The sequence below is a fragment of the Hippocampus guttulatus genome, chromosome 12 (assembly GCF_054856545.1).
Source record: "Hippocampus guttulatus isolate MCC_2025c chromosome 12, RoL_Hgut_1.0, whole genome shotgun sequence".
Taxonomy (NCBI): Eukaryota; Metazoa; Chordata; class Actinopteri; order Syngnathiformes; family Syngnathidae; genus Hippocampus; species Hippocampus guttulatus.
The window spans coordinates 1,056,754-1,069,673 of NC_141272.1; the positions used below are offsets into that span (position 1 = coordinate 1,056,754).

General features: G+C 47.5%; 1 protein-coding gene across 4 annotated transcripts; it reads right to left on the reverse strand.

Moving 5' to 3' along the window:
* Nucleotides 1-505: 505 nt before the first annotated feature.
* On the reverse strand, nt 506-12,125 carry LOC147196874 (protein sel-1 homolog 3). 4 transcript variants are annotated; one of them, XM_086126338.1, is made up of 24 exons: nt 11,599-12,125; nt 11,047-11,116; nt 10,490-10,964; nt 9,683-9,809; nt 9,213-9,334; nt 8,997-9,112; nt 8,872-8,933; nt 8,554-8,686; nt 8,347-8,482; nt 8,141-8,263; nt 7,097-7,302; nt 5,330-5,509; nt 4,442-4,561; nt 4,224-4,364; nt 3,619-3,681; nt 2,909-3,082; nt 2,602-2,729; nt 2,411-2,494; nt 1,864-1,954; nt 1,693-1,780; nt 1,404-1,513; nt 1,185-1,312; nt 966-1,068; nt 506-811 (listed from the first exon to the last, which is right to left on the reverse strand). In XM_086126338.1, exons 1-24 carry the CDS (start codon nt 11,601-11,603, stop codon nt 728-730), a joined length of 3,069 nt encoding a protein of 1,022 aa, XP_085982464.1. In that variant the 5' UTR covers nt 11,604-12,125; the 3' UTR covers nt 506-727. The 4 variants fall into 4 exon arrangements, 3 of the variants coding, with proteins under 3 accessions (XP_085982464.1, XP_085982461.1, XP_085982462.1); XM_086126335.1 differs by having other exon boundaries at nt 11,047-12,125; XM_086126336.1 differs by lacking the exon at nt 3,619-3,681 and having other exon boundaries at nt 11,047-12,125.
* Nucleotides 12,126-12,920: the final 795 nt, after the last annotated feature.

Sequence of the window (12,920 nt, forward strand, 5' to 3'; positions counted from 1 at the left end):
AGGGGGGGCGACAAACAAATCAAGCAAATTCATCACATCTGCTGTTACAACCGAGAGAGGGGCAAGGTTTCAAGTTAGTGTTTCAAACGAGGGTTTTTAGACAGGGTCAGGGATTCGAATGAGATCTTCAAACTCGTCGATGGTTGAAAGACATGGGATGAGGATTTCAGCCAGGGTTTGGGTTTCAAATTAGAGCACCGGTGTCAAACTCAAGGCCCGAGGGCCAGATCTGGCCTGCCAACATCATTTTATGTGACCCGCAAAAGCTTTTTTTTTTTTTTTTGCTAAAATACCAACAGTGCAAATCGTCTCCACTCTTAAAAGTATTTGGATAGTACAAACAATTTTGCTACCAATCCCTTTTTTACAATAGATATTTGAACAAAAATGGCCTCTGATGACAGAACGATAGTTCGTCACCAATTTGCTGTCTGCGTGAAATATGAGGCAATTTGGGTTCACCATTAAAACGGCCCCCCCCATGAAGGAAACCCAAACGATGGGAGTGAGTGGACATCATATTTCATTGGAAATACAATTGCATCCATTCTTGCTGTGGCAGAATCCAGAGGGTGAGAATAAAAACGGTGTACAGTGCTCTTGACTTCTTGATTTCCATAAAACGTATCCGCGAACACACTCGGAACTTCAGTAGCGCGCATCCATTTGTTTGGTCAACCATCAATCCTTTGAGACGCCAAATGGACCGCGGAGGTCGCAGCCGCTGTTAGCTTCGCGCTAAGATCCGTCGAGCGAGGAGGCCCAGGACCACGAGGACAACCGGTGCAGCTGCGGCAACGGTGGCGACCAACTGCGGAAATGACAGCAGAACACAACAGAGAGCGTAACTGTGGCCAGATGTGGAGAACCTAGGTGCAGAAAAGTATAAAACCCTGCCAGGGTTTAGCTTGAGCCGCATGCGCTTTCAGGTCGACGCGCTCTGCAATCAGGCACGTGCCACCAACCTTGAGAAGCGCACAATGCTCCTTGTGGAAGCCCCGCAGATACACGCTGAGCAGAGCCAGGCTGCAAGGCAAAAAGGAGTCGGAATTTCCAGAGTCTCGACACCTTTTGGGGAGAACGCGGGGAAAACGACATCAGTTGGATGGTCCCGCTTTTTTCACCGCAAACACGGTCGCCCACGCTCAAATAGTTGTTCATTTTTTGGGGCAGTTTCAGCAAACCTTTGGTACAAAGCAGTCGCGAGCGCGCGCTCGTCCGCAAAGGTGAAGCGGGAAAGGCCGAGCTCGGCGAGCAGCGCCGTTGGTGGCCTGAAGCCTTCTTCCACCAGCAAGCCGAGGTTGTACCAACCCTTTGGGTGGAAACGAAAAGAACCTTTCAGAATATTTGGAAACAACAAATTGACCCGCTGGAAAAAAGCAGTGAGAGGTTAGCTGCGCGACCTGCGGCTCGTTCCTTAGCGCCGCCAGTTTGTACATCTCTGCGGCGGAAGCCGAGCTCTTGCGGCCGTCCACCAGGCCCTCGCGCCACATGTCGCCCACCCGCAGCAAAGCTGCAGAGCGAGAAGAGGGCAAAGTCTGCTCCCTGCACTCATCACAAAGCGTCACCGAGGCGCGTCGAGGAGGGCTTGTCAAGCCGAGTCGGCGCTCAAAACCAGATACAAGCTTGAAGGGCTCATCTAACTCGAGCTTGATACCAGACTTTGAATCACGAACCCCGCGTGCAGTTTACCGTAGGGCTCCGCCTCCTGATGGTGGATTGAGAGGTTATAATATTTCCTCTTGCAGCGCAGCGCAAATGCCGGAGGCAGGAAACCCCCCTGCGAAGAAACCCAGCACAAAAATCAACGTTATGGCAACATGTCAGCTGAACAGCCAGGCCACGCCAGCGTCGGTAACTGGCCTCGTTTTGATCGCAGAGATACGCTGCGTTGAAGTGGGCCGCCGCCACGCCCAGCTCGCCCGCCATCATGTAATACACCATCGAGACAAACCTGGCAAGCAAAACGCACGAGCAGAAGCGTTGGGATAGAACAACAAGCAAGGTCTGCTCGCCGGAATCACCAACAGGGGGCACCGAACTACATTTACCATCCGAAGTCGGAATATTTGTTCCACCGGATTGTGTTCATTTGCTGCATTTGCTAGCATTTCTTTGGATTTTTTTTGTCCCATAGGATTTATACACCAATCTAATCTGGCCGGGGCCTTCAGAATCGGCAGCGCTGGGTGATGTCATCTAAACGAGATTGGTTCTTGATTTTTATTTAATCTATCTATCTAGCTAGCCATCTAGCTAGCTAGATAATATATATAAATATTTTTCTAGCTATCTAGCTAGCTAGATAGTATATATAAATAATTTTCTAGCTATCTTGCTAGCTAGCCATCTAGCTAGCTAGCTAGCAAGATAGCTAGAAAATTATTTTTGTGTGGTTTGGGGCACTTACAGCTCATTGTTGAGGAAGGCGTCCAGGGCTTGCCGTAGCAAACGACCCAGGTAGCCATTTTGCTGTGCCGTCGACTTGGCCCATCTGTGCGGTCAGGTGGGGAGACACATTAGGAAACCTTGGTCATGTGAATAAAGTTGTTTTCATTCGCTTGAAAGAAAAACAAAAAACAAAAAAGGTAAGGAGCCAACAAGACAGCATCCAGCGGCCGGCGACTGACGCAGCCGGGCAGCCCGGTGGACCAGACGTCGGCGACTTCGGCCACGCCCCTGATGTGTCCTCGCTCCGCAGCTTTCAGGAAGTACTTGTAGGCCACGTACTGCGGGAAGAGCACACCATTCATTTCTGGAGAAATTGCAGGTGAATGCTGTCGAATGAAGGAGTCGTGTCGGAAATGGCAAAGGCATGAAATTCAAATTCCGACAGTTTCGTTCCAATTTCTTGGTCAAGTGGGGAATTTTCTTGAAGAAACGGCGTTCGACGCGGTCATCTTCCCACCTGGTCGGCAGGTCTCTGCGGGTAAAGGCCGAGCGAGTAGACGATGCCGAGGTTGAGAGCGGCGTCCGGGCTCTCCAGGGCGTCGGCCTGCTCCCACAGCTCCACCGCCTTCTCGTAGTTCAACTCCAAGCGCTCGTAGTACCAGGCCAGTGCGCTGATGGCGGGGACGAAACCCTGACCAACCAAATAAGGACAGTCTCATACTAGGCCACGGGAGCCACTGGAATCGCGATCGAATATTTTGCTATTTTGATATCCGAAGCTAATTTCAAATCGAATAATCGTTTATTCACAAGAAGTGAATTATTTTTCTTGCTTGGTTAAAGGTACGTAATGTCCATATTGTGAAGCTAAGGTTTATTTTGAAATCAGCCTTCTTACCGCATTGGCAAAGTGTTACTCTCATGCAGTTTGTTGCTATGGTTAGCTTGACGACTTCTTGGCACGTAATTAAGCGGCTACCCGAGGCGGAAAAATACCTTGAGCAATTTTTAGAATCAAGAAACCGGAATTACTTCAGGATTCGTTTCAGCCCGAAACTGCAACGCAGCGACTCTGGCCACTTATTCATGATAATGATACCTTGCGCAAATCAACGGTTCGGAGAAATAGCCACAGTCATAGTAAGTCAATCCAGATGCCAGGAGCCACCAGGCATCATAGAAACCGAGCCGGTATTCAAGTAAATCGCAACGAATAGCGTATCGTACCATGTCCATTGATTTCTTCAATAACTTGATGGCTTTGGGAATGTCCTTTTCGACGCCGTGGCCCTACGGGGACACAACAACGTCAGGCTGCAGCAGTGCCTTGATTTATCAGTGCTCCAATTGACGAGTTGTTGTTTTTTTGTTTGTTTGTTTGTTAGTATGTAGCCACTCACTGGACTGAGGATTTTGTTGATCGCTAATTTGACCCACAAGTGAAAAAAAGTAACAGCTTTATGTTTGATGTTGTTACTTCTTTTTATATACAGTAGTACAATATTATCGCAGTGACAATGGCATGGGCTGAAACAGGAATCCCTTCCTTGCCAAGCACAACCGCCAAACATATTTTTACTTTGTGAGTGCTATTTTTAATGCAGTTAGTTTCCCTCGACGTGGCAGTCTTGAGTTACAACAAAGAGACCCTTAAACCCCAATTTTTTGTGAGAATTTAAGCAGATTGTTGAAAAAGAAAAAATTAACATGAAATTAGCACGTTTTCCGTTTGTTTATCGGATCAGATCCGTTGGTTTCAATGGGGAAAGAGATACAAATTGTCAAGGGTACCACGGCAATCCAAAACATTCAAAAATGGGCTTGAAAGTGACCTGCAAGAGGACGACGGCAAAGTCGTACATGGACGCGGGGTCCTCCAGGCGGACCGCCCCCCTCTCGTAGTGCCGTAGAGCCGCCTTCATGTTGGGTGACACCCCTCGCTGACCCCAGAACAGCATGCGAGCCACCGCTTGCTGGAATAATGAAGATGGAGTAGCACTGACTTCATCTTTTTTTTATTTTTGTCTTCAATGAAGGACATTGAGCGTACCTCAGCGTCAGGGGCGCCTTGGTTTGCCTGAAACTTCAGCCACTGGAAAATGTGATGGTTTTCGTTGGTCTGAAGGCCCAGGATCTCCTCATTGTGCAGATAGACGTCCTCCGCGTACACCTGAAGACCAGAAATCATTCTACTCAAGTCAAGTCACCTTTATTTCTCGAGCCCTTCATGCCAAACACTTTCAAAGGGCTTCACATGCCCACAGTTGACAAGTAGTCACGACATCCTCTGACCCATCTGGGGAAAAATGAGAATCATTGAGAAGGGGTCGCAGATGGGAGAATCCCTCCCCGCGCCCCTTCCGGGATGACCAGCCAGCCGTGGATGCCGAGCGGGCAACACAAAATTGCACTATACAATATTAGTCAGAATAATATAAAAGTCCCTTTCGCAAGACGAAAACGCTGCAAGGAGAGAGGTGGGCCCCCCTCTGAAACCAGCCCAGTTGGTCAATGAAGAAATCTTCATAGCAGCGCCCCCGAGTGGTCGAGCCAGTTCTTGCCCAACTCAGTCGGTGCAAATCATTCTGTGGCTTATTTTATAACCTTTAACCCCCACAAATTGTAAGACATTTCCAACTTGAACATCTGATTTGCGGTTAATCGGAGGCACTTTAAATGATTTAAATTATTTTCCCTCTTGGTCTCTTGAAAAAAAAATAGTATGAGAACAGGCGTGTGTAGGATTTTTATAGCCACAGATTTTTTTATTTAAAAAAAACAAGTGAAGTGAAATTCGGTATTTTTTTCAACCCACATTGTGATCTGATTTTTCCAAAGAATGGACATTAGACTTATTATGGAAAAATTGATCAAAAATCTAATCAAATCAAATCAAGCATCTCCCCGACGTGAGTAACTTGTGAGTGTCCGCCGTCACCTGTTTCGGCGAGGGATTCTGCCGGTCCGCAATGGTGCGCTTGGCCACGTTGGCATAGTAAGCATAGGCCACGTCCTCATCTGCGCTGACGCCGTGGAGGCCGAGGTGGTGCAGGTGGCCCAGTTGCAGCAGAGCCAAGCGATGGTTCTTCTGGGCCGCCAACAGGGCCAGCAGCCACGCCTGTCAAGGAGAAATAGAGCAGTACCTTGACGGACCAATTAAATTTGTTCCATGACTAAGCTTGTAACTATTTACAAGTCATACGCCATAGATGCTCTACACTGCCCCCTATAGTCTGGAAGAATGTCCGGTAACAGAGAAACGCCCCCTCCGCCTTGACGGACGGCAAAATAACTCTTTGCGACTGTTGAATTGTTGAAAATCCTGTAAAGCCTATCGTCCTTTATCAATTTCCATCCATCCATCCATTTTCCGAACCGCTTGATCCTCACTAGGGTCGCGGGGGGTGCTGGAGCCTATCCCAGCCGTCTCCGGGCAGTAGGCGGGGGACACCCTAAATCGGTTGCCAGCCAATCGCAGGGCACACAGAGACGAACAACCATCCACGCCCACACTCACACCTAGGAACAATTTTAGAGCGTCCAATCAGCCTGCCATGCATGTTTTTGGAATGTGGGAGGAAACCGGAGCACCCGGAGAAAACCCACGCAGGCCCGGGGAGAACATGCAAACTCCACACAGGGAGGCCGGAGCTGGAATCGAACCCGGTACCTCTGCACTGTGAAGCCGACGTGCTAACCACTGGACTACCGGGCCGCCCCTTTATCAATTTATCAAAGCGAATTATCTTCTAAAATGGTCATATCTTGCTTTGTCGGATCTACTAATAGACAACAGTGCAAGCCAAACCGGGCTTTTTATCACATACATGCGGATGGATGGCAGTCCTCAAAGTATTCAAAACTTTACTGCGATAATTTTTTTTACAGGGTTAATAGATCCATCCATCCATCCATTTTCCGAACCGCTTAATCCTCACTAGGGTCGCGAGAGTTGCTGGAGCCTATCCCAGCCGTCTTCGAGCAGTAGGCGGGGGACACCCTGAACCGGTTGCCAGCCAATCGCAGGGCACACAGAGACGAATAACCATGCGCGTTCACACTCACACCTGGGGACAATTTAGTGTGTTCAATCAGCCTGCCATGCATGTTTTTGGAACATGGGAGGAAACCGGAGCACCCGGAGAAAACCCACGCAGGCCGTGATTCATATATTTTACTCATAATCATTAAATGACTGCGTCTTGTTTTGCGCAAACATAGGACGGGATGTGGGAAAAAAACTGTCAGTTAGCATCACAAGCAAGTTTTACCTTCGCCATTACAAGGTATCTGTGCCCCCTGTGTGAGCGTAGCATTTCATCGACAAAAAAAAAAACGGTGGACGTCCAGACTTTTTGGAGCTTTTAAATCAGCTCCAATGTCAAGGGATACGGCATTGCCATCGTAATGGTCAAAGTCGCGCGGTCTGAATTGCGGCCAAATTGGAAATGTGATTAAACCAATGAGCACAACAGTTGAAGTGGTGGATGTCATGGCCGGATGGGTAAAAATAACTTCTACAGTCTCTCAATCGCTCCGGTTTCCGTCTACTGCGATTTGGCAGTTTTGCCGTCCGTCATGGTGAAAGGTGCAAGGTGTCAATAAAGGCAGCAAAAGTCGTGTCGGCTTGATTCTGCGCGAACGTACGTGTGTCAAGCATCAACGAAGCTATTCGAGTCGCAGGCGCTGGCAGATAAGAACACACCTTATTGGGCTTTTTGTCCACTCCCACATCCAAACGGTAGAGAACCGAGGACACGTGCAGAGCTGCGGTGTTATTCAAGCAGGCGGCTTTGAGCAGCGGAGGTAATATTTGAGCCAACACTCGCTCGCTGCTTGCTCTGGCTAGTTTGTGAAGGGACAGAGAATACAGCGCTCGGCCAACCGCTTCAGGGCTGACGCCTCGTCCTCCTGGCAAAGATGACATATTCACATGAACAATCAACTGAGAGGGCTTTGTAGCGGGGAAAAGGACGTATTTGGGATCTTTACATTGTATTTGATGTCATCTTTATTTTGAAATCTTTATTTTGTCTTGCCAGAAGTTGCGTGCTACAGAATCTCCGTGAGCTTTCCTCAGAAACCGAGACGCACTCGCAGCGGCGTTTGCCACGCGTATTACTTGCTTTTTCCAAGTCGTTTGGCCAACGGGGAGTGAATACAGTAATCCCTCGTTTATCGCGGTTAATGGGCACCAAAACCACCCGCGATAAACGAAAATCCGTGAAGCAGCGACCAATTAACTTTTTTTTTTAAGTCCGTAAACGGTCTGCGAGAAGCTGCGAAAGTCAGCAAAACAACAGCTAGTCACATCGAGCAACATATACAGTACTGTACTCCCTGTATTTGAAAATAAACCTTTTTTTAAAATGTATGTTTGAAAAAATCTGCGATGTACTGAAGCCGCGAAAAACGAACCGTGAAATCACTGTATACTGGAATGGGAATTCGACATCTAACAGTGCTAAAATGTAAGTAACTGTTCGTACCATTTAGTGCTGACCAGTTATTTTGCAGAGAAGCAAAGTTGCCTGCTCATGCACTCGACTGCATTCTGTGCAGCTGCTCAAAATGCTGATTGTGCTAACCTTAACTCGACCCAAAGAGAAGACAACGAGATAAAAAGAGAGCGCAAGACACAAAATTGTAGCTCTGCCACTGATTGTGAACGGATAGCAGCTGACAACAAATAATCGAGTTTCCCAAAGTATTCTTTCTGTTGAAGAGCATAAATCTCTGCCCCTCTTACCACTTTTGAAAGCCAAATATTCCGCAATTTTGGCGACATATCGCGGAACCGTCGCCTCCCATAACTCGCACGTGTTCGGGGTATCCTTTCGTTTCCCGCTGTGAAACGCCCCCAAACGGTTGCCTGGGGAAGAAAAAAAAGTGACTTCACAAAAGATGTTTGGAAATGACGTCGGCACCGCCTTGTGGGACGAGGCCGCGACTAACCTGACTCTTGGCTGTGCCCGGCCAGGAGGGAGTAGAAGCGCACACTCTGGTTTACTTGGAGAGAAAATTGTCGGCAGGCGTGCATCCATCTCGTGAGGTCCACGTCTCGGACGACCTTGGGAAGAACGACTTCTGACTGTGGATGAGGGGAATGATCATAAAAAGGACAACTTGGACAATAAGTTGCAACTGCGCTTTGTGGGTTACCGGGCTCTGAATCGGCGCTCTGTTGCGGTAGTAAACTGACGGCCCAAAGTAACCTTGGGCGCCCTTCACGTACCTCCCCCCACCGATCACAAAGTAGCCGTCGGTGTCGTCCAGCCTGATGTCGTGGCGCAACCTACGAAAAGAAAGAAAACGAAATTAAAACAAAAAAAATCTGCTGAACCAAAATGGCAGACCCACGATAGACATGGCCACCACACTTAATCTTGCGAAGTTGAACTTATGCCGTTCGGATTTTTCAAGGTAAGTCAAAATAATCACTTCAAACCTGACTGGAAACCTTTGTGGACGCACGCTCACCTGTTCTCCGTGGACTTTGCTGTTCCGAACTCCTCACCCAAGCACATGACGGTGATTTTCACCTGACGACACATCTGTGAGTTTTTGGCTCATCATCCGCGCTGTGATTAAGTTGCATGACTCACCTCTCTGCCTCGCACCGCCACGGTGAGCTGACACCACTCGCTCAGAGGCAGCCGGTGCGGGAAGAGGATGGCGGTGGATTCCCCCGGCCCACCGTGCACTTGGACATGCAGCAGGCCTGAACCGAAGGCCGCGGATCAGCTTGATCCATGAACGGGGGACTTTGCGTCTCTGACCAAAAATCGAGTGTCGCGATTCGCTTGCAGGGCGACGTGTACCTGATTGAGTGAGGAGTATCGTGGGCGTAGCGTAGTCGTTGTGGGAGTCGATGTGGTGAAGCACGCCGCACGTGCTATCGCGGCAGTGTCGGGTCACCATTAGCCAGATGGAGAACATGGACCTGTCCAACAGAGGAAGGAACCCGTGAGGCCGCGTATCCTTCTGCTCTCTCCGATTGCAACGGCCAATCAAAAATCTGAAAATAAAATGAAAATGTGACTGATTGTTTTCTGTAAGTGCAACCAATTAACCCTTAAAATCAAACTCGCTCCATTGAGTGTTTTGTTTTTTTTATCCGAGCCTCAAATTGGAGGATGAAAAGTCCGGTTGTTGTTGATGAAAAAAAAAACAAATGGCACATAATGACTCATTTTCTCATTGTTGATTAGCAACTGAAAATGGAAACGCTTTTTGGTGTGGAGCTGAGGCTGAGATTTCCTTCGTAAGGTTTGCGTTTCCTCTCACGCACCAGGGGAACATGAGGGACTGCAGTCGCAGGTGCTCCAGAACGTCGCTGGCATGGAGCCGAAGATTCTTGACGATGCCGAATTTTCCTCCAGTAGAGGCGAAGATTGAAGATAGCAAAGGCACCGTTTCTGAACACGACAGGTGGCATGAAATAAGTTGAGTGTTTGAGGATTACGGTAAATCCGCATTATTCGCTTGACGATACTTTCGCTTGCATTCAAATATCCGTTCTGCAAAGGTTTAGAATTATCGCGGCACCAGTGCTAGTTTCTTTTTGTACTGTATGTTAGCATTAAGCTAGGGTACTTTTGTACTTCATGTAGTTTGGTTGGATAAATAATAGGTAGTTCTCCTTGTTTTGGTTTCAGGTGGATAAAACTTTTTTGTGTTAGCCTCGCTTGCTCGGAGTCCCACTCTGCTCAGTCGTATGGTAATCCACAGGGATCAATCTTGGGGCTCCTGCTGTTTTCATTTTACATTTGGTCTCTGGGGTTCATCTTGGGAAAGCGTGGCAATTCCTTTCACTGCAATGCGGATGACAGCCAAGTTAAGCAAAAAAGGGGCGCCTTCTCCTCAAGGCCCCTTTTTGTCCTGTCTGGAAGAAATCAAAGCCTGGATGGAACAAAACTACTTCAGCAACAAGAACGCGGAAGTGATGGTGTTTGATCCAAGTTGCCCTTTAGACTTTAGTTTTCTATTGAGTTTACTGTTTTTCTGTTATTAGTTCGTTTTCACTTTGAGGGTTTTTTTATCCGTCAAATAAAGTTTGTTGAGCTCCAGTAAACCAGAGATTGGCAACAAAGCTTACCCTGCTCCGCCGGACATTGTTTCTTTGCGTGGTCTTGCGCAAATCGCAGCATTCTCGCACCCCAAGCGAAGCAGACACGATGCTGCTTTGTGGGCCGGCTATATTTGGACCGAGGCTGTAAAGTTGCAACGTCTTGCACCGCCACCGTCCACTCGCCATTGGTGTCGTTCCTGTACCTGACAGATGCTCCCAGGATGCAGCTCAACACCCATCGGGACTCGGGAACAATCCCATCCGGTCTGTAAACCAACCAATCGGGCAGGCTCACCCTCAGGGTCCTTTTTCGGGGTTTTCCCGGGAGGCAATGCCATCGTCTTAGCAGCGACGTGAAACTGTCGCCAATGTCGAAAGTCACTGTACAGTCCAGTTGTACAGTAGCGGGTGCATCACAAGAGTAGAAAACCTCCAGAGGATGCTGGGCAACAGGCTCCAGGGGGGTGTTCGCAAATCTCACCGAGTCCAAAGCAAAGCCCACCTGGGAAAAATGACACATTCAAGTTTCTTCCCTCCCCCCCCGTCCCCCAAGTCTACAAAAATAATAATAAACTTGCTCGTACCTGTACGCTGAGCCACAGCCCGCAGATGTATTTGCAATGCATATCCATGTTGCCAGTCAAGAAGGTTGAACTGCAATGGCAAAAAAATAAAATAAAAAAGTTAAGCAGCAAACCTTCACACCCGGACGTCATCCGGCTCCACCTGACTCCTAAAGTCAATATTGAATAGCTCACGGTTCCTTGCAGCCAATGATTAGCCGGTTGCAGTTTGGGTGGGGCTTTTGGGAATTCGGTGGGTGACATGCCAAACGCACTGTAGCCAGTGGCGGAAAGTAACAAAGCAGGAATACTTTGATATGCTTTAGATTTTCTCAGTACAGAGCTGTATCTGTAATTCATGAGAATATTTTTCTGGCGCTCTACTTTTACTTGCTACATTTTAATTAAATATAGATATCTATCATAGTAATAGGCTTATCACTTTCTTAGAACTCAGCAGAGGACGAGATGACAGAAAAAAAAGAAAACGGGTTTGAGAGCATGAGGAATTGTCAGGTGGAAAAAAAAAGAAACAGGGACAGCAGAGATATGGATGAAGAGTTGTTTGATTACTTCATTTTAGTCCCCGGATGGTTTCTGTGTCCCGCCGAGTTTTGATTTTGAAGATTATGTGTTCATCAAACAGCATTTTTATGCATTTGTTGTTGTACAGGCACGGCACTTTGCTTCAGTTGCAGCTGGGGTTTTTTAAGTGCTCAACAAATTAAGTTGATAGATAGATGGTAACGTACTGCCCGCACCAACATAAAAAAAGCACCAAATTCAGGAGTCTAAGATGAAACCCCGCATGAGAAATGTGTATTATTTCAGTTAATTGGCAAATGTATCAATCACATTTGGTTGGTTCGAACACAACGTTTGGACAGCATAAAAGACTAAGCTAACGCTGGCTCGCGATCCAACTGCGTACCGCGTGAAAGTGTCAATCAAAATCATTTTGCTTTGATATTTATGTGCGGCAACATATTTCACGGGATATTTAAAAGGAGTCGAGCCTGGAAGCACAACGGGCGACCGTCGTCAATCAGTGGGCAACATTTGAGAGGAAATGCTGCGGTGAGTCGCAGAGGTTTGCAAAAAAAAAATAAAGAAATAATGGTGTTAGTGACAGGAAATGACGAATTACGCTCACATGAGGCGTGCTGACGTCACACCCCCGGGTGTGAAAGACCCACGTTGGCGAACGGGCAAAAAAAACCCTAACAAACAAAAAACGTCGGCGAGCGAGCGAAGCTCTGACTGAAATCGGTACTTCAATGTAGGGCTGAAGACATGTTTTGCTCTGAAATGTACTTGCGTTTTTTCACATTTCATCATACACAATACTTGGTTTGATAAACGCCCAAAACAACAAAAACTCCTCTGCACGCCTCTCTTAAAAGATAACGTTTACTGCCTTATTTGAGTCCTGCTGTCATTCACAAAGCAAATGTAAAGTAATTGAGCCAATTTCGAAAAAGTAATGAGTAAAAAGCATCCAAATGCTTTCATGCAACAGTTTCAAAAAAAAAAACATCACGGAAGATACAGAGTTGTGTCTGTCGAAAATACGGCACGGATGTCACAAAGAAAAGCTCAGGAGTTGAACGATCAGATATTAGAACTTTGCCATGTTGAGGTGAGGCTCTTATGTCTCCTTACACGGGGGTGGTGGTGAATCTTGTCGTAAAACACGCACCGACAAATTGTGTTTTGATCCAAAACCCATTCGAAGTTGTCGGTCGGGAGAACTTGATGAAACACCGCCCTCTGCTGTGAACTTTGCGTCGTTGCGAATCGGAGCGTCTTTGTTTCTTGTCGAGAGTTTCAGATTCAGAAAACTTAATTTATATTTTGTTTGCTGAGCAGGGCGGGCCCCCCTTCAAACGTGAACC

Excerpts from the sequence above, each read along its gene's own strand:
- LOC147196874 (XM_086126335.1), bottom strand. The coding sequence starts at position 11,385 with ATGAATTACAGATACAGCTCTGTACTGAGAAAATCTAAAGCATATCAA. Across the intron at positions 8,264-8,346 it reads CGGGCACAGCCAAGAGTCAG|GCAACCGTTTGGGGGCGTTT; the intron begins GTTAGTCGCGGC and ends TTTCTTCCCCAG. Across the intron at positions 1,955-2,410 it reads GCCTTCCTCAACAATGAGCT|GTTTGTCTCGATGGTGTATT; the intron begins GTAAGTGCCCCA and ends TTTGCTTGCCAG.